The sequence below is a fragment of the Mus caroli genome, unplaced genomic scaffold (genome assembly GCF_978045245.1).
Source record: "Mus caroli unplaced genomic scaffold, Mus_caroli_1 scaffold_13, whole genome shotgun sequence".
Taxonomy (NCBI): domain Eukaryota; kingdom Metazoa; phylum Chordata; class Mammalia; order Rodentia; family Muridae; genus Mus; species Mus caroli.
Window position 1 is genome coordinate 117,688,251 of NW_028227268.1, and position 21,195 is coordinate 117,709,445.

Here is a 21,195-nt window from a genome sequence, read left to right on the forward strand (position 1 = left end):
AGATTCCTAACTTTAAACCGGATTCTGTGACCTTCCTCTAAAGAGGTAATTAGCATTAGATAAGATCATAAGAATAAAGCTCTAATCTGATAGGATTGGTGTGCTTATAAGAAAAGAAGATGGACTGGAACAATGGATCAGAGGTTAACAAGCACTGCTGCTTGTGGTTGTTTGAATGGAAGTGGTCCCATAGGATCCTTTGTTTTAATGCTCGGTCCCAAGCTGGTAGAACAGGTTGGGAAGGGGTAGGAGGTGGTGTTAGAGGTGGTGTGTCCCTGAGGGTGGGCTTTGATGTTTCAACAGACCATCCCATTCCCATTCTCTCTCTGTCTCAGGATGTGAGCTCTCAGCTGCTGCTCCACTGCCATGCCTGCTTGGTGTTATGCTCTGGCCATAGACTCTAGACCTCTGAAACTATAAGCCTCAAACAAACTCTTCTCTAAGCTGTGTTGGTCATGGTATCTTCTCTCAGTAACAGAAAGTTAAGACAGAGCTGGTATCAGGAGTGGGGTATTATTGCCTGACCTAACTTTTTTTTTTTTTTTCCCCCTTTTTGGAGGAATGTGGAAGTTTGAGGACTTTGGACAGGGAGAGCAGTTGGAGCTGTAAGTGGGGATTAACATATCAGCCTAGTAGGAGTTTAGAAGATGGTAGTTCTGAATGTGAACTATGTGTGAATTATGTGTGAACTATGGAGGCCCTGGCTTAAGAGGTTTCAGAGGGGAGCAATATTAGCAAGTACTAGAGACAATTCCATTTTTGTGATATTTTGGCAAAGAATATGGCAGTTTTTGTTTTGTTCCCCTGTCTTAGTTAGGGTTTCTATTCCTGCACAAACATCATGACCAAGAAGCAGTTGAGGAGGAAAGGGTTTATTCAGCTTACACTTTCCACATTGCTGTTCATCACCAAGGAAGTCATGACTGGAACTCAAGCAGGTCAGGAAGCAGGAGCTGATGCAGAGGCCATGGAGGGATGTTCTTTACTGGCTTGCCTCCCCTGTCTTGCTCAGCCTGCTCTCTTATAGAACCCAAGACTACCAGCCCAGAGATGGCACCAACTACAAGGGGCCCTCCCCCCTTGATCACTAATTGAGAAAATGCCTTACAGCTGGATCTCATGGAGGCATTTCCTCAACTGAAGCTCCTTTCTCTGTGATAACTCCAGCTTGTGTCAAGTTGACACACAAAACCAGCCAGTACATCTCCCAACCCCCGAATCCTAAGGATATACCTTAGGCTAAATTGAAAATTAATGTACTACTTTTTTTTCCCTTTGGTAGAGACTTCAAGACAGCCTAATATTGACTTTATCATGTAGTTATTCATAATTGTTCTTATGTGGGTCTACAATGAAAAAGAACAAATAGGGCAAAAAGACACACACAATGTACAATAGAAGTAGAAAGAAGAACACTAGGAAATGTAATGTTGGAGCCAAGGTGTGTGCTGAAAGAGATAAGCTGTGCAGTGGCATCTAGGGAATGGTGCCCTGGGACCCTGCCCCACTGTGCTCCTACAAAGCAACAACAACCTGGAGCTGGACCCTGCTCAAGCCCAGGGTGTTCCCAGCACTCCTTCAGCACCTCACATGGTATGAGGCCAGTGCCAGAGATCGGTACCTTCTTCCGACTGCCACTGTACTTCACACATGTGATACAATTACATACATGCAGACAGATTACCCATACACATACAAACAAGACTTTTCTAAAATGACATGAGAAAAAAAGAAAAAGACAAGAAGACACCATGGAGAGTGCCTGTTCCCCCCTCATGCTCCCATGCATATGCAGAGACACAGACTCAACTGTCTAACCAGAAAACAACCACAAGTAGATTTTGGAACTCTAGCCATGTTGTTTCTGGCACCCTGTCTGTTGATAGTTTTTGGTAGTCTGAACAGACAAAATGCAAAAATTGAACCTTGAATACATAGTTAATAAGTTGGTGGAGCCCAGTTTCCAGCCGAAATGTTCTGATTACTGAAAAGAATTTCATTATAGCTTAGTGAGATTAGCTGGTCATAAAGAATAGTTCTGATCCCATTAAACAGATCCCTAGAAAGAGAACATTCAAATAGCTACAGCAGAACAGAGAGAGCTTCTAGGGTGGGGGGAGTGGAAATAGAGAGTTATGTCAAAAGGATCAGTTTCTGTTCCAGATGATGAGACTTTTCTAGAAATGAAGATGGTGGTAGTTACTTAATGTTGGCAATTACTTCATAGCAGTTTGGGTTCACATGGTTAGGGATAGGTAAAGTTTTGGTTTTTTAAAGTGATTTCTTTTAGTTGTATATTATCAGTATCCATATTTAAGACATTATACTTACTCAAATAATTACTTTAAATGGACACAATTTACATATAAAGACTCGAAGTGAAATGAAATGTCAAAAGAGAACCCTGTAAATATTTATGAGACTGGGAATAGATAACTAATATATTTGTAAATAATACTATTTGTCAATTAAAGTGAATACTTGGCTTTACCAAATATCATAATATTTTTTCATTTTACTCTACATGAGATGTAAAAAATGGGATACATTGTTTTCAATGAATGGCATTATGTGTCTCTGTTGTCTAGGCAATAGTCATCATTAAGACAAGGCTCTGGGCCGGGCCTGGTGGCGCACGCCTTTAATCCCAGCACTCGGGAGGCAGAGGCAGGTGGATTTCTGAGTTCGAGGCCAGCCTGGTCTACAGAGTGAGTTCCAGGACAGCCAGGGCTATACAGAGAAACTCTGTCTCAAAACAAACAAACAAACAAACAAACAAACAAGACAAGGGTCTGGGACCTGGCTCAGCAGTCTAGAGCACTGGCTGTTTTTCTAGAAGACTTGAGTTGTGTTTCTGGCACCCACATGACAGTTTATAACCAACCATCTGTAACTCTAGTTCCAGGGGACCTAATGCTCTTTCCTAGCCTTTGTGGGCACTGCACTCATGTAGGAACACAGACATATATACAGGCAAAGCAGGCATGCATAAGAAATAATAAGTCTTAAGAATGCAGTAAGAGGGCATGAAAGAGGAGATGGCTCAGCAGTTGAGAGCACTTGAGTACTGTACCTGCAGAACACCCAAGCTGTGTTTGAAGCACTGTGTCCAGTAGCTCTCAGGCAGCCACCTATGACTCCAGATAAGGGGGATACAATACCTCTGGTTTCCACAGCCACCTGCAATCATGTGTAAATATTCACATATAATACACATACTTCATTAAAAATGAATTTAAAAATCTTTAAGGAAAAATTTAAAACAAAACAAACGCCTGGGAGTGGTTGTACATCCTCAGTCCTAGCACTGAAGAAGGCAGAACCAGGCAGGTAAAGCAACATTTAAAAATAAAGATTTATAAATTAAGTTGATAATATGAGATGGTTTACTTATTTCTATTTTGCCTCATTTTTTGAGACAGGGTTTCACTGTATAGGCTAGCCTAGAACTCACTATGTAAATTGGCTATGTAGGACAGGGTGTCTCTGAGACCTTCACAGACAGCAGTGACTAGTAAAGGGAGGCAAGGAGGTGAAGTGTTAGTTTGTTAATTTGCTCTATACTTTCTGGCAGGTACGCACACCGCTATTGCCCCAATGTTCTGGATTCCTGAAAGAAAGACACACATACACACATACACAGCCTTATATCTTAAATAACCTTAAACAGCTCAATGGCCGGGCCACTCCCTTATTCCACGTGGCTAACACATACACTTCCCTCCCATATTCCTGAGTTAATACTTACTAAATCTAGATTTCATCTTTGCTGCCCTGGACCCTGATAGGCAGCCCTCCTGTGGCTGCTTTCCCCTGAACCTACATGTCAGCTGTCTCACCCTCCTGCACCTTTCCAGAGTGTTCTCCTATACTCTGCTCTTCCTCTTCCTCCTTGCCTTCCTGAGAACCCTAAAAGTCCTGTCTCCGTCTTCCTGCCCAATCATTAGCCACCGGTAACTTTATTGACCAGTCAGAAACCAACTGGGAACAGGCCTCCTTTGGTCCCATGTGTTGGACACTGCAAAAAGGTTTTCTGGGTAAAGTAATTAGCTGGGTACACAAGGCGATACAAGGACACAGTTCCGGTTCAGCAGGACTCAGCATCAAGCTGGCTCAACCTTCAAGGGTCTGACTTCAAGTGGGTTATTTTAGGTATGTATAAATACCTAAAATTTACAATTTGGTAAAAACTATGCTGGTGATAATTAAGCCCACACTACAACAAAGCCTACATCATCTCCTTGAGGGACAAAGTAAGCTAAATACATTGAAACTCTTTGTGGAGTTACATAAAGATAGATTATATAGAGGCACTGGGGGAGGGATCCAGGGTTGGGAAGTCTCTGGACACACAGGTAGTGCAAAAAGTACCAGGCCAGGAGGCCTATCAGGTTGACTCAGCCTGCCCTGTACTCATAGAGATCCACCTGCCGCTGCTCCCTGAGGGCTGGGACTGAAGGCCTGCACTACCACAGCCTGGCGGAAGAGACTTCCTTTTCTACATCAATTTAGGTTTTTGTTTGTTTTGGGGTGTTTTTTTGGGGGGAGGGGTTCAAGACAGGGTTTCTCTGTATAGCCCTGGCTGTCCTGGAACTCACTCTGTAGACCAGGCTGGCCTTGAACTCAGAAATCCACCTGCCTCTGCCTCCCAAGTGCTGGGATTAAAGGTGAGGCCACCACCGCCCTGCTTGTTTTGGTTTTTTAAACTTGCTTTAGTCTGGCCTTCTCTAGTGGCGATCATTACTGCCTTGAATCCAGCCATTTATGACTGCCCAGTCCTCAACCTTTCTCACCCTTTCTTCTGGATTTGTACTTTGTATCGAATTTTCCATTTGTCAGCTTTCCTGGGTAGCTCTCTGATGTCTTCTGAACACCTCAAGTAATTGTTAGCTTTTGTTTTCCTGAAGAGGGCAAGGATGTCCAGAAGCACTGCCTGGATTCAAGTACTGAAAGAGAACCTGCACTAAAGGAGTATTCATTTATTTAGCCCTCAGAGAGAAGAAGAGAATGAGTGGTGGTCCCGGAGAGCTCCTGCCTTATCTGGGCAACTGTAGCTAGTAAGTAGGCAGAGCCCAGTTTCCAGCCTCGGTGTTCTGGTCAATGGGCAAATTGTTCAATTATCTCTTCGGTGCTTTATAATCTCTTTGGTGTTTAATATTCTTTTTTGTAAAGATTTATTTATTTTATTATATGTAAATACACTGTAGCTGTCTTCAGACACTCCAGAAGAGGGCGTCAGATCTCATTACCGATGCTTGGGAGCCACCATGTGGTTGCTGGGATTTGAACTCAGGACCTCTGGAAGAGCATTCAGTGCTCTCAACCACTGAGCCATCTCTCCAGGCCGGTGTTTAATATTCTTAGTGGTGAAGAGAATACTATCTTAATGTTGGGTCCTGCCCCGCATGGTGGTGCACACTTTTAATCTCAGCACTCTGGAGAAAAAGCAGGCAGGTTGGAACTCCATGAATTCAAGGCCATCCTGGTCTACACAGCAAGTTCTCGGCAGGACAGTGTTAAACAGAGAACCCGTCTCAATGAAAATAAGGAAAAAGAACATGAAGGGAGGAAGGTGAGGAGGAGCTGGGAAGGGAAATTCTAGGGACACATAGTTTGTATTTTTTTCTCATTTTCTCAACAGTTCATTACTACCGTTTGATTTGATTTTACTGGTTATGAGATCTGAAATGACATAATTGGACTAATGCTTTTATGTCACAGAAAGGAAAATGCACTGTATGAAAAAAATTCATTGAAAAAACAACTTAATGTGATAACACAAAAATGCCACCAGCAGTGGTTTGCACTGCATAGTCCAGAGTTTGTTTCTTTAAATTAGGTATTTTCTCTTAAAAGATATAATTTGTCTTTGAAACTAATTTGACAGGGACTGGAACCAAGCCTCAAAATTTTACATGCCCAAGTATTCATAGCTTGTAGGTGATGCTGGGAAACCCCACTGCACAAGTTCTAAACTTTTTATTTCTATGTAATACAAGATAAGGCTTAATATTCACACTTTAAAAAAGTGGGTAACCAGCTCAGAGGCCAACCTTCCTCCACCCCTCTACGAACTAGTAGCAGGAGAGACGTTGTTTTCCTTTAGAACAGCCATAACACGGTACACCCCGGAGGTAGCGGAAAGTGCGTTTCTTACAGAAATTAACATCAGAATGCGGGGACTAGAGGGTGGTGTCAAGCAGTCTGGCAGCTGTCAGTGGCCTCAGGGCAGGTCTGGCTCCGCAGGTGAGTTCCAGCCTCCCGGCAGCGGGCCGGGCCCGGCCGGTGGCTGCAGTTGGTAGTGCTCTGGGCCCAGGGCGTCCTCTCCCTCGCCCCAGGCGCCCGCCTGCCCTCCACTGAGCTCAGCCCACGGCGCCCGACGCCCTAGCGGAGCGGGCGGGGGCGGCCTGCAGGCCCCTCCCCGGCGCCCAGCGGCAGCCGCGCAAGCAGCGGAGGAGGCGGGAGCGCCCAGGCCGCTGCGCTCATGGCGTCGCCGGGGTGAGTGAGGCGCTCCGGGTGTGCGGGGGGCGCCTGTTGGGCGAGGGGCGGGCGGAGCTGTGCGTATCCACGACCCGGCGCCCCCTTGGCCTCGGCCGGACCCCGGCTGACTCTGTCCCGCCAGGTGCCTGTCCACGACCCGCGGCCTCCCCCGCCGACCTTGGGCGGTCGTAGCCGGGCCAGGGTCTCCCCGCAGGGCCGCGGGCAGGACCAGCCAGGACAGCGGCCGGTCAGGGCCGGAGAAACGGGTTCTGGAGCGGGGCAGCAAGGAAGCTGCGGGAGGGGACTCGGGGTCCTAGGGCTCGGCTGAGGCCGCAGAGCGGCTTAGCAGGCCTGACGTGTGTTTCTGGCGTTTAGACTTGATTGCGTTGGAAGTTGATGCTTGGGTTCACTGTCGTTAGGGGACATCCCCAGGGTGTCCCACAACGTCAGGGCAGGTGGGGCTCAGCTGGACTGGACCCTTGTCCAGAGTGAAAAAGCGGATTCGGGATCTAAGACTGCCTGTGTTGGGGTGGGGGTGGGGGTGGGGGTGCTTCTGTGGGATGGCTACACTTGTTCTGGTATTACCTCTTTCCTAGTGTTCGGGCTCTCTCTCCCAAATAGTGTTCTTAGGAAATTCTAGTGACACATAGTTTGTATTTTTTTTCTCATTTTCTCAACAGTTCATTACTACCGTTTGGTTTGATTTTACTGGTTATGAGATCTGAAATGACATAATTGGACTAATGCTTTTATGTCACAGAAAGGAAAATGGGTCTCAAGGTCATCGCTATAGGTGGTAAACATCTTTTTGACTGTATGCCATCATTCAGAGGGTCTCAGACCCAGTAGTACAGGTAGCAGTCCACGCTGTGTATCATTGCAGTTAGAAGACTTACAGGTGCAGGAGGACTTCTGGGGGAAGCATGTAGAAGTTAGCTCTCCCACAAAGGCAGACTTCACTATGCTAGGAGTGATTTGGCTCGGTACAGTGGTCTGAATGAAGGTGAATGAAGCAATCGGAACTTGATCCAGGCCTGCGGGCGCCAGCCAGATCATGGGCAATTTCCACCTGCCTAATGCCTTTCTAGGCTCGAGGGCACGCAGGCACTTCTGGGACCAGGCCTTTTTCAATGTCAGCTGGGTGTCCAGTACTTTGAGCTCATAAGGAGAATAAACTGTGATCCATCCTGGGCAGGCCAGGCTATGGACCCAGAGGGTCAAGGTCCCTCTACATTCTTGCCCTGCCTCATAGGAAAGTGTAAGGCAGTGTTTGAGCCTGTGGCAATTGCCATTAGGCTTGTAAGAAAGACATCATAGTACATTTTGTGTCTATACACACTGCTTTGTAGACAGGGGTTGGAGGAGGATCTCCTAGGATTAATAATTCTGTGTGCCTGGATCCTCAGAATTATGGTATTGTCTGATAACAGAATAGTGTAATGCCTGAACCATGGTCTGTAGGTGGTATTAATATTTGCGATTCTAGTTGTGAGTGATCCAATTAATTTGTAATAGTAATAGTAATCTGTAATTTCCTAAGGGGTGTCTACTAACAAAACTGAGGTCACAAAACTTTTAGTATACTCCATTTAAGGAGAAAGCTATGCTTACTTTGATATGCATACACTACTACATTTAGGTGTTTTAGAGAGCAAATGTAGATCAATACATGGCAGAAATGGAAGGAGCTGTTCTGGGGAGGGGTGTCTCTACATTTGATTTTTTTATTTTTATTTTTTATTTTTTTTGCTAAGTAGCAGTGTCAGTGATCTATGATAAAACTAGAGAGGAAAGAAAAAAAAAACTCTTAACTTGTTTTGAGTACCTTACAGAGGTGCTAGGCATGGTGTCAAAGAAAGGAAAGATGTGTTTGAGAGATGACCCATAATCCACTGTGTCTTGAGCTAAATAGATAGAAGAGAAGGCAGGGACCATGGACTCTTTGCCTACCACTAAAGGGCATCTCCAGTCAGCCTCACCACAGCTGTCTCTGGGGGAATCCTGGTAAGCATTGTAGAGGGAAAGGACTCGACATAGTCCATCTGTCCATCTGGCCCCTTCTGAGCAGGTCCCACCCTTTTACAGGTGGCCTAACCAGAAGCACTTTAGTTCAGTCCTCAGCACCACATGAACTAGGCTGTAATTCTAGCACTTTGGAGTAGAGGCCAGGTGATCAGGAGGTCAGCACCATCCTCTGTTAGAAGACGTCAGCTTGGAATACATGAGAACCTGTCTTAAAATAAAAATGAACTCTGGAATGTTACTGTTGGTTCTAACAGCACTTACGATTGCCCGCTGCCCGGAGGAAAGGCAGGGAGATGCCTGCCAGCCTTGCTCTCACTCCCACCTACAGAGATCTTCCTGTCTAGCCTTCTCTTTGATAGTTTGGGTTTCCTCTGTCATCCATCTCTGTTCATCTCAATACAGATTCTGCATTTTCATGGCTATTTCTGTGGATTTAACTGTTGATTCACAATTCACATGTATGTTTCTAGGAGTTTCTCTGTTCCTTGAAATATTGTATGCAGTGTTAGGGTGATGTTTATGGTCCTGGAAACAAAATCTAGCTCTTGTTGGGCTCAAGACAAGGTATGACTATGTCACCCAGGCAAGCCTTGAATTTATGATCCTTCAGCTTCGGTCTCTGGAATGCTGGGATCGCCGGCCTTCTCCCTGTGCTCAAAAGCATTCTCATTCTTAGCAGGGTCGCAGGCTATCCTAGACTCCTAGACTGTGTGTGTGTTGGGATAGGATGGAAGTTAAAGGAAAACCTTAAAGAGCAAATTCTTTCCTTCTGCCTTTATGGAAGCTCTGGAATAGAACTCAGGGAGCCAGGTTTGCACACAAACACCTTTCACATTTTCTGTAAGACCGTCTCTCTCTCTTTTTTTTTTTTTGTCTTTTTTTTAAATTTTTAATATTTTTTATTACATCTTTTCCTCAGTTACATTTCCAATGCTAACCCAAAAGTCCCCCATAGCGCCCCCCACTTCCCTACCCACCCATTCCCATTCTTTTGGCCCTGGCATTCCCCTGTATTGGGGCATATAAAGTTTAAAGTTTGCAAGTCCAATGGGCCTCTCTTTCCAGTGATGGCCGACTAGGCCATCTTTCGATACATATGCAGCTAGAGAAAAGAGCTCCGGGGTTCTGGTTAGTACATCATGTTGTTCCGACAATAGGGTTGCAGATCCCTTTAGCTCCTTGGGTACTTTCTCTAGCTTCTCCATTGGGAGCCCTGTGATACATCCAATAGCTGACTGTGAACATCCACTCCTGTGTTTGCTAGGCCCCGGCATCGAAGACCGTCTCTCTTAAAGTACTAAAATACTAGTGTTGCTTTTCCTGTTATCTTGAGAGGGTTTCTTCTAAGACACCCAGCAAGTGTCCGAAACTGGCTAACATCAAAGGATTTGAGACAGGGTCCCCGGGTCTCTTGTAGACTGGGCAGGCCTCAAACTCACTGCAGCTGAGGGTGACCATGGAGTCCTGATTCTCTTGCCTCTATCTCCCCTAGTACTTGGATTACAGATAAGCACTAACATAGCCAGCTAATACAGCAAAGATTTATTTATGTATATGAATGATTTGCTTGTGTGTGTTTGTGTGCACCACATGCGTGTCTGGCACCTAAGGAAGTCAGAAGAGGGCTTCAGATCCTCTCAACGGGAGTTGTGCATGTCTGTGAATACTGGGTGCTGGGACCTGAACCCAGGTCTTCTGCAAGAGCAGTAGGTGCTCTTAACTGCTGAGCCCTCTCTCCAGCCTCTAGCAATTTTTGTATGCATTTTTCTTATGTACACACCCTATGATAAAGTTAATTTATAAACAACTAGTAATAAAAATGAAACATTCATACAGTATACTGTAGTAACAATAGTTTGGACCATTTGTAAGTAAAGTAAGAGTCACTTGAATACAAGCTGTGTTAGTATGACAGTTGACCCAGTAATCAGGAAGATTTTTAAGTGACTAACATTGCTGACATACATCACAGATATGTTAGCAGAAGGGATGAGTCATGTCCTGGGTGTGACGGGACCCGAGGCAGGAGACCTTCTTGCTGTTGAGAACAGTATGAACTTTGAATCTTAGGAATTATTTATTTTTTATTTCTCAGTTTAGAGTTCTAGTCTGCAGTTGGTCACAAGGAACAAAAACTCGAAAACTCTGAAAGTGGTGTGTGTGTATGTGTGTATTTTATGTAGTCTGTTAACTTACACAGCCTTACAGATGAAATGAGATATTTCCCTGTCTCCCTGTGCCTCAGCTGAGTTTGGGGAGCACCCTGCAGACTTCTTTTTGTGTTTAGTCGTCTGTTGTTTTTGGAGGGGTATCTGGGGATTGAACTCACACAAGCTAATAAGTAAGTCCTCTATATCTGAAGTAGGTCTTACTGAGATTTTTTTTTACCTTTTTTTTTTTTGAGAAGGGTCTCTCTACATGATTCAGGCTAGCCTTGAACTTGTGATCCTCCTGTATCAGGTCTGGAACAACTGGGAGTATAGACCTATGCCACCCAAGCCTGCCGTTTGGTCTGCCAGTACATAGAAGCTTGAGAGTGGTCATATTACTATTGTTTTGTGGTCGTTTAATTTGGCCAACAATGTCTTCTGTTTTTCTTTCAAGATGGGGTTTCTCTATGTCATTGTATAGGTCGGGCTGGCCTTGAACTCAGACTCCCCCATGCTGTCTGCTGGGATTCAAAGCATGAGCCACCACAGCTTGTCTGAAATTCTATAACAAAAGACAGAGATAACCTAAATTCTGACAGTTATGTCAAATTCTGTGGCATGGTCACAGTATTCTGTGTAACAGTATTCAGTTAAGAACGGTCATTTTGTCTGAGGTAATGCTGCCCATTTGTATCCCTAGACAGTTGAAGAGCAGAGGCAAAGGACTGGCCTCTGTAGAACCGAGGTTTCCTGTCTTTAATCCAGGTACTCTGGAAGCAGAAGCAAGACAAAGAGTAAAGAGTTGGCTTTTTTTTTTTTTAAAGATTTATTTATTTATTTCATGTATGTGAGTACACTGTTGCTATCTTCAGAAGAGTGCATTGGATTCCTGCTACACATGGTTGGGAGCCACCATGTGGTTGCTGGGATTGAATTTAGGACCTCCGGAAGAGCAGCCAGTGCTCTTAACCGCTGAGCCATCTCTCCAGCTGCCCCCCCCCCCCCCTTTTTTTTTAGGTGGAGATCTTGGCCTTTTTAAAATTGGTACCACCAGTCAGGCAGTGGTGGCACACACCTTTAATCCCAGCACTTGGGAGGCAGAGGCAGGCGGATTTCTGAGTTTGAGACGAGCCTGGTCTATAGAGTGAGTTCCAGGACAGCCAGGGATACACAGAGAAACCCTATCTCAAAAAACCAAAAAAAAAAATAAATAAATAAAAATAAAAAAATTGTTGGTACCCATAAGTATTGTGAAAATGGCATGGTTTTGCCTATGGCTGTTGATGTTTAAGAGTTGCTTGTACCCACACACACATGATAAGCCCCCACAAGAAGTCGTAAGCTTCCTCCTTGGCCCCTGGTATTTCCTCAGTAATATTTAGCCCAATTTATTTGACCTGATAACATTTGATTCAGTTGGTAACACTGAATTCTGAGCACCCACATTCCACAAGTAATACTTGGTTTGCATGAAAGTGAGCCCACATTCCTCAACTCTTGGTTTGGGCTGTGACCATCACCCACACTGAGGAATTAAGGACTCAGATGTGAGAGGAGCTGAGTTAGAGAGGAGGAGGAGCCATGGCTGAGTGTAGTGGGAGCATGGGATGGGGTAGGGGAACTCAGACCTAGATAAGAGCCCAGGCTGGTGCCTGGGCGAAGGAGAGACCCTAAGCAGGGCCTTCTCATCCCTCCCTTCCTGTTTTCCTTTCTTTTTTTTTTTTTTTTTTTTTTTTTTTTAAGGCTTGAAAAAAGACTTTTAATTTTATTTAAAATTCAGATGTTGAGGTTTGGAGAGATGGCTCAATGGTTAACAGCACTGGCCACTCTTTAGAAGACCCCGCAGGTGCTGGCATCTCCCAACTATTTGTAACTCCAGTTCCAGGCAATCCAACACCCTCACACAGACATCCATACAGCCAAAACACCAAGGAACATAAAATAAAATGAAAATAAATAAACAAATAAAATACTTATGTCACAGAACATACCATCACCATGGGTTTTTTTTTTTTTAATATTTTTATTACATATTTTCCTCAATTACATTTCCAATGCTATCCCAAAAGTCCCCCATAGCGCCCCCCACTTCCCTACCCACCCATTCCCATTCTTTTGGCCCTGGCATTCCCCTATATTGGGGCATATAAAGTTTGCAAGTCCAATGGGCCTCTCTTTCCATTGATGGCCGATTAGGCCATCTTTCGATACATATGCAGCTAGAGACAAGAGCTCCGGGGTTCTGGTTAGTACATCATGTTGTTCCAACAATAGGGTTGCAGATCCCTTTAGCTCCTTGGGTACTTTCTCTAGCTTCTCCATTGGGAGCCCTGTGATACATCCAATAGCTGACTGTGAACATCCACTCCTGTGTTTGCTAGGCCCCGGCATCGTCTCACAAGAGACAGCTATATTTGGGTCCTTTCAGCAAAATCTTGCTAGTGTATGCAATGGTGTCAGCGTTTAGAAGCTGATTATGGGATGGATCCCTGGATACGGCAGTCTTTAAATGGTCCATCCTTTCATCACAGCTACGAACTTTGTCTCTGTAACTCCTTCCCTGGGTGTTTTGTTCCCAATTCTAAGAAGGTGCACAGTGTCCACACTTTGGTCTTCATTCTTCTTGAGTTTCATGCGTTTATCAAATTGTATCTTATATCTTGGGTATCCTAAGTTTCGGGCTAATATCCACTTATCAGTGAATACATATTGTGTGAGTTCTTTTGTGATTGTGTTATTTCACTCAAGATGATGCCCTCCAGGTCCATCCATTTGGCTAGGAATTTCATAAATTCATTCTTTTTAATAGCTGAGTAGTACTCCATTGTGTAAATGTACCATAATTTCTGTATCCATTCCTCTGTTGAGGGACATCTGGGTTCTTTCCAGCTTCTGGCTATTCCTTTCTTTTTCAATCTTTTCTCTCTGGCAATTAAAAAAAAAAAAAGATTTATGGGGCTGGAGAGATGGCTCAGCGGTTAAGAGCACTGACTGCTCTTCCAAGGGTCCCAAGTTCAAATCCCAGCCACCACATGGTGGTTCACAACCATCTGCAATGAGATCTGATGCCCTCTTCTGGTGTGTCTGAAGACAGCTACAGCGTACTCATATATAATAATAAATCTTTAAACAAAAAAGAGATAACAAACAATAAACCAAGGAAAAATTATAAAAAAAAAAAGATTTCTGTATTTAGCTTGTTTTCTGTGTATGAATGTTTGCCTGCTTGTGCACCGTGTGGAGGTCAGGAGAGAGTGATAGGGCTCCTGGAACTGGAGGGACTGGATGCAAGCTCTACACTCTGAGCCTTCTCTTCAGCTCCGTCTTTCCATGCCTTTCTCATTCCGTCGTCTTCCTCTCAGCTCCTGCCGACTTCCCTCTCTCAGCCTTACTGTCCAGCTCTGACTCTCTGGTCAGGTGACTGATCTTTATGACCTCGCCTGGAGACCTTGTGTCCACTTTTCCTCACTCCCCACAGGATGTCCCCATTACCCAGAATTCTCAGAGCTGCTGAAAGCTGCTGCATTAACATTTTCTGGACATAAAAAGGAACCCGAGGTGGGACGATACTCACCCCAGCATCTGTAGAGTGGAAGGGCTTGCCTCTCCTACTGAAGTCTGGCCTGAACTGAGTGGGCCACATATTGGGGGTTGGGGAAAGATGAGAGAGACTGACATGCCATACTTGGAGAAAACCAAAGATGTGTCATGCTTTGGAGAAATCTGAAAGGAATACACACCTACCTTTGTTGCACAGACGCTTCCATGACTTCTGCATGGGACATAGTTGGTTGTGCCTTCAGCACTTTGCAGTGGTCTGCGAATCCGAGGTCCCCACAAGGGTGCACTTGGCAATCTCCTGGGGGTACTGTTCCGGGGGGTAGTTCTTCATCATCAGACCTGCTCTTGACCTCTCTGTGCCTAGAAACAAACCAGGAGCTCTGAGTCAGGGACTTCCAGTCCAGAGAGTGTTCTTAAATTTAGATCCAGCCCACTTCCAACAACTGTGTTGTTGGGCCCCACCCTGAGTCTTTGGACAGTTAACTAATCCTCATAGCAAGCTTATGCAGAGCCCGCTGCCGCTTCTCCTTCTCACAGAGAAGGAGATCAGGCCCAACCAAGCTGGAAAGTCAAACCCAATCCAAAATGATTTGCGTGTGTGCGTTGCATGTGCTCTGTGGAGGCCACGCTTGTTGAGTGCCTTTCTTCAGTTGCTTTGTACCTTTATTTTTTGAGACCAGGGATCTAACTGTCAGCCCCAACTTCCCTCCAAGACTGGAGTTTCATGCACCTGACAGACAGGCCAAAGAAACAGGTCCACTCAAGTTTATTGGGTTAATTATAGGAACATGGGTAATCCAAAAATGTGTCACCCGGAAACCAGCATGCCTGGTGCCCCGACCCAGGTGGCTGAATCTCTGGAGCTTTCCGCACGCTCCCGCAGTGCCGCCTGACATCGCCTGGCCTAGCTGTTATTACTGTTTTTATCCTTATTTATTTTGTATTTGTGTTTGTTCTGTATGCATGTATATATATGTGGGGGGGGGGGAGTATGGAGCACGCCACAGGGAGATTGTGTGGAGATCACGTGGAGATCAGAGGACAACTTGTGGAAGTCGCCTCTCTTTCCAGTGTGTGAGCCCCAGGGATGGAACCCAGGTCACCATGCTTGACAGCAAGCACCTTTGCCTGCGGAGCTGCCTCAGTTGCCCCTTATTCTTACTTGTTTAGTATGTACGCATGTGGTGTTTGTTTGTATGGCGTGTATGCCCATGTATGTGGAGACCAGAGGTCCATGTTGGCTGTCTGTTTAATCACTTAATTACTTTTTTATTTTGATTTTTTTTTATCATGTATCTATGTATGGTAGAGTGGGTTTGTGCATGAGTGCAGTGCCCAAGAGGCTAGCAAACCAGGGCGCTCTGGCGCTGTAGTTACAGGTGGTTGTGAGCCACCCCATGTAGCACTAGGGCCCAGACTCGGGTCTTCTGGAAGAGCATACATGCTTTTAACCCCGAGCCATTCCTCAGCCCCTTAGTCACTTTTCATGGTATTTCATTAAGTCAGGATCTCTCACTGAACCTGGAGCACTTTGATCCAGTGAGGCTGGTTAGGCAGTGATGAGGAGTAACAGGTGGGTGTGCAGTATTGTCCCCCATTTTCACACCAGTGCTTGTGTGGCACGGTCTTTACTAACTGAGCCATCTTGGGGCTGCAGTTTATTGCTTTTGTAGCTTGGTGAGGGGCCTGTGGCTCTTGTAACCGGCTGGGCTTTCTCAGCCTTGGGAGTCCCCCTTCCCTGCAGGAGGAAAAGTCTCAGCGGAGGAAATACGGCACAGCGGATGGTTTCAGCCCAGCCCTAGCATAGGTGCTATCATAACCTGACTAATGCTCTCCCAGTGTGGTATGTTGGAGCTGGAGCCCCTGTGAATGTGGCTTTGGAAACTGGATCCTCATAGGTCTGATAAGTTAAAATGAGGTCTTATACAGGATTAGTGCGGGCTCTGGGGTAGTGTGACCAGGGTTTTTATATGGAGAAGAATCAGGAACTTAGAAAGCTGTGAGGAATGAGGTGACACAGCTGTCGAGCCACACATACACTATGCTAATTCCCTGTAGTTAGTGTCAAGGTCCTGCTATTGTCTGGTAGACTTTTCCTGGGGAGATGTAACACACAGATCTATTCACCCCAGATCATGAGGCCCATGGCAGCAAGCACTGATACTGCGGAAGTCCAGTTTGATGAGCCACAGAGTCTTATTGGGTAAGGAGTTACTTATAGGAGCAGAAATAATTCAGAGACAGCTGCATCACCGAAGCCCACCCCAGCATGGGTGTCCGCTCACAAAGCTGGGAAGCTGAGCACACTGTACAGCTGCTGCAGCACGCTCAGCAGATGGTCTGACCTTCTCCGTCCATCCATCTGTCCATCCATCCGTCCATCCATCCATCCGTCCATCCGGGAAACTGACCACTCCCTGCTTCTTCCAGGCTCCTGGCTAGCTGCTCTCAGCCGTTTCTGTGCAGCTTTAATCCTCGGGAGTGACTCTCAGCAGTCCTTCCTGATCACTTCTGGGAGGGAGGAGCCAAGTGACTCCAGTCAGTTTCAGGGACTTCCTGAAGCTATTTTAAGTTGTTTACTCTCTGTCTTGAGCGAGTTTTTCTGAAAGATGGGGTGTTCCACCTTGCCCCAGAATGTCCTCATTTTTCCTTTATAACCTGTATCTGAAGAAGTTTCCCTCCAAGTTGGAAGGTTTGAATCTGGGAGTGAAACTGCTGTACAACTCTGGAGACTGCTGACAAAATGTCTGTTCTCCATGCTGGAGGCTTTCAAGTCCCAGAGTTGAGGACTGCTGGCATCTGGCTCTTCTTGAATCACTCATGTGTCACTGCAGTCCTCGCCTGTTGCTGTCCTTCGTATTGGTCCAGTTTCCCTCTTTCATCAGGAGAGTGATCACTAGAGTAAGGGCCCACAGGACCACATCATGACTTATTCATCTTTTGTTTATTCCAAGTCAAAAATCTTACTCTTTAGCTCAAGTGGACTTGAACTCACTAGGTAGTTCATGTTGGCGTCAAACTTAGCCATGAACCTCCAGCCTCAGTACCCCAAGAGCTTGGATTACAGGCACGAACCACCTTCCCTGGCGGTGACCTCATCTTTATTTAGCTAATTAGACCTGCAAGGCTCCTGTTTCCAAGTAGGATCACACACAGTTCAACCCACAACACACATCCACAGGCGGCTTAAATGTTTCTGTCTCATAAAGTGAGGCTTTGGGGCAGGACAAGTTTCTTGGGATATTATTTTAATTTAGGATAAGAATACACAGTCAGCATTAAAGGAGAAATCCGGAAGCACTGGACTTTCTCGCCACTTTCTGGAATTACAGGGCATAAAGAGATGGGGACTTTAAAACAGAGGTGTTCTTGTCCAAAGCAGTTAGTAACCGATTGATGATTACCGTTGGTGAGCGGAACCGAGAAGCTGAAAAACTTTGCAAACTCATAAAAAATAGCAAATAGAATGTGCTAAAAAGGACCCAGCTGGTTTTTGGGTTCCAGCCATGTTTGGGGATGTGAGCAGATCTTTGCCACACCTCTCTAGCCCTGCTTCCCACCTTGTAGTATGGATCTGGGGGCCACATGAGCTTCTGTAAAGCACTATAAACTGGAGGCATCAAGTCTAGCTGTTGACTTTCTCCCAGATCTTGAGATAGCAGATAGGTTTGAGAGATTAGGTTTCTGGTGAGGGCCTTTTCTCTGTGTCTTCAGGGGGAGAGTGGCCCTCTTGGAGGTCACCAGTCCTGTCACATGAAGGCCTCATCTTGTAGCCTTATTTGATGCTAAGTTACTTAAAGATCTCAAGTTGAAGTATCATCAATCACATTGGTGAGGACTTCAACATACGAATGTTGAGTAACACAATCAGTGGTGTTGTTTGAAGGCATGGTGTGGTTAGTGAGGTTGTAGATTAGAAGGCACCAGCCACAAGCCTGGCTCTGCCTGAACCTGGTATTTCAGGAGCAGTGATAGACCCCCAAGTCTTGCTTTGTACATCTCCATTGACATGGTTTGCAAGCAAGAATGAAACACAGAACTTGCCAACCAACACACACTTTGTATGAGCACGGTTGGGAGGACACCCTTTACTGTTTGCTTACTGTTGCTTCTGTAGAACCGAAAGGGCTGAAGTCAGATTCCTGTCTTCACTAGCCAGAATACATAGCCTGGGATGCGTGCCCAGCCTTGGAACATGGATGGACCAAAGTCTTGAGCTGTAGAAACCTGTTGTCTGGCTTAGCTTGTCTGTGATCTGGCAGTGTTCTTGGACCTCTGAGACAGGCCTGCAGCTTCTGTTCTGAGGAACTATGTTTAACCAGACACAGTTCTTTTATATTTTATTTATTTGGTGTATAGGTGTGTGCATACACATGAGTGAGAGTGCACTTGTGTGCACACCTGTGTGCTTGTAAGCATGTGGCAGTCAGGAGACAACTTATTTCTCTCCTTCCATCATGAAGGACTGACCTCAGGTTGCCAGGCTTGGCCGCAGGTACCTTAACTTGCTGAGCCATATCACGGACCTACTTACAGTCAGCTTACTCTAGTCCTTTTTCCCTCTTGAGACAGGGCCTCAAACCAGGGCCCTGCATGTGCCATTCACTTACAACACCACCGAGCCACACTACCAGCCAGCCTCTCCTGCTAGCTCGGGCCTCTTCTTTTGTTCAGTAAACCCATTCTTGGGGAGTTTTTCTAACCACCTTCCAACACCCCTTCTCCAAATACCATTGTGTTGGTTTTAGGCTTGGTTGCAGTGACCTCTGGGGTGCCGAGTGTGCTCCGTGTGTACTGTGTTGGTTTTAGGCTTGGTTGCAGTGACCTCTGGGGTGCCGAGTGCGCTCCGTGTGTACTGTGTTGGTTTTAGGCTTGGTTGCAGTGACCTCTGGGATGCCGAGTGCGCTCCGTGTGTAGGGAGAGTAGTTACTCGCTTCCTGGTACTTTCCCCTTAAGCCTTCAGTATCTGTTTCCCAAGAAACAAGATACTCTGTTATATAACCACAGCACTGACTGGACCTACACTTCATTTTCACTTCACCCCGAAATTTCTTCTTCAGGAGAGACTGTAGGATGAGCTGCTGTGTGGTTTTCTGGAGTGTTTCCGTTTTCTTATGGCATGTACATTTGAGATACTTTACCTCGCACCTCTGACAGAAGGTCACTTGTCTTCAGTGAGTTGTGATCGCCCACTGCGGGATCGGTGACTGTGGGTGCACACCAGGGTCTGACTTGATTATTAATGTTAGTTTGGCTCAGCTCTGGAAGTGTGGCTTGAGCTATGTTGTTAGTTGCTGCTGGGTTTTCTTCCCTGGCACTTCCTAGGGAGACTCGAGCCTGAGCACGTACAGTGGAAAGATGGTGCTGAGCACGCACAGTGGAAAGATGGTGCTGAGCACGTACAGTGGAAAGATGGTGCTGAGCACGCACAGTGGAAAGATGGTGCTATTCTCTCTACACAGGGCTTCTCTGTGTAGCCCTGGCGGTCCTAGAACTCACTCTGTAGCCCAGGCTGGCCTCGAACTCAGAGCTCTGCCTGCCTCTGCCTCCTGAGTGCTGGGATTTAAGGTATAAGCCATTATGTTTGGCCTGATGGCACTGTTAATGTTGTAACCCCCGCACTTGTATTCTGTTGTGAGCGAGTGCTTTTTATTACCTGTATGACTGTTTACTGAGCTATTTATTACCTATATGGATGAATTAATTTTGTTTTTCAGTGTTTGTTTCTTGTTGTTGGTTTTGAGACAGTCTGACTGTGCAGGCCTAAGCGAGCTCAGTCACCTGTCTGTCTGTCTGTCTGTCTGCCTCCGGGGTTGTTTTCCTTTCAAGATTGATTTGCACATAGCAGTGTTTTGCCTGGGTGTGTGTATTATGTGCACCATGTGTGTGCCTTGGGTCAGTGGAGCCCCTGGAATTGGAGATGTGGATAGTTGTACACCACCACGTGATAGCTGGGACTAGAATCCAGGTCCTGCGAGCGCAGCACTGGCTCGTAACCACTGAGCCATCTCTCCAGCCCCCTCTCAGTGGTTTTTCATTACCATAGTTTGTTTTATTTTTTCCTGCTCAGTTATCCCAGCTTTGGCCAGTGGGAGTCCCTCGAGCTGCTACAGGAATGCAGAGACAGTCTCCAAAACTGTGCAGAGAGCGTTCTTACTCACACACTCAAGTCTCTCTTTCCCTCTCAGTCCTGGGGTTAGCCAGCATCTCCAAGGAGTCCTTAGTTCTCTGAACACGGACTGACTATGAAGGTATAAAGGTATGGGGTGTTCATAGTGCTTACTACTCTGTCTTGCTTACTGGCTCCTTCAGCAGACACAGGAAATAGATGTATATACAGACATAGATAGACTTAGGCATGTGACACATGAGTATGTATGCAGAGGTCACAGTTTACCTCAGCACCCTGGCAAGTTTTATAAATTTTGCTCAATATTTGGGTGTTCATCTTCCAGTTAGAACCTTCACCCTCAGGTTTGCTTGTTCTTCTTTTTTGGTGGGGTGGGGTGGGGTGGGTATTTCGAGACAGGGTTTCTCTGTATCCCTGGCTGTCTGTAGACTAGGCTGACCTCGAACGCAGAAATCCGCCTGCCTCCCCAGTGCTTGGATTAAAGGCGTGTGCCGCCACGCCCGGCTTTTTTTGCTTGCTCTCCTTAAAATGCTGTATTAAAATGTAAAAAATGCTGTGTGTGTGTATGTGTGTGTGTGTGTGTGCGCGCGCGCGTGCGCACACACACACACACACACACACACGCACGCTTACTTGCACAAGCAAAAGCATGTGTATTGTACATGGGTGTGCATGCACATGTGCACTTGTATTTATCTGTGCACACATGGGTGTGTATGTGTGTGTGTGTGTGTATAGGCATTCTTATGCCACAGTGCAATGTGGAGGTCAAAGACAGCTGTTTAAGGAGTTGCTGTCTCCTTCTGCCCTGCTTTTGAGACGGTGTTTGTCGATTCCCTGCCCTTGCTG

The 21,195-nt window shown here is 45.9% G+C and overlaps 1 protein-coding gene across 3 annotated transcripts in view; it reads left to right on the plus strand.

The window, feature by feature from the left end:
• Urgcp (upregulator of cell proliferation) overlaps window positions 1-21,195 on the plus strand; it is a 45,506-nt gene that overhangs the window by 11,750 nt on the left and 12,561 nt on the right. Inside the window, exon 2 of one of the 3 annotated variants that reach the window (XM_085829126.1) lies at window positions 4,988-5,057. The exons of 1 other annotated variant lie outside the window; for it this stretch is intronic. Coding sequence is in view for 1 of the 2 variants with exons in the window: in XM_021178471.3 (XP_021034130.1) it covers window positions 6,485-6,498 (14 nt within the window). In the remaining variant the exon portion in view is untranslated. Of the gene's footprint in view, window positions 1-4,987; window positions 5,058-6,402; window positions 6,499-21,195 lie in introns of those variants that run through there. One more of the 3 variants, XM_021178471.3, reaches the window with a different exon arrangement.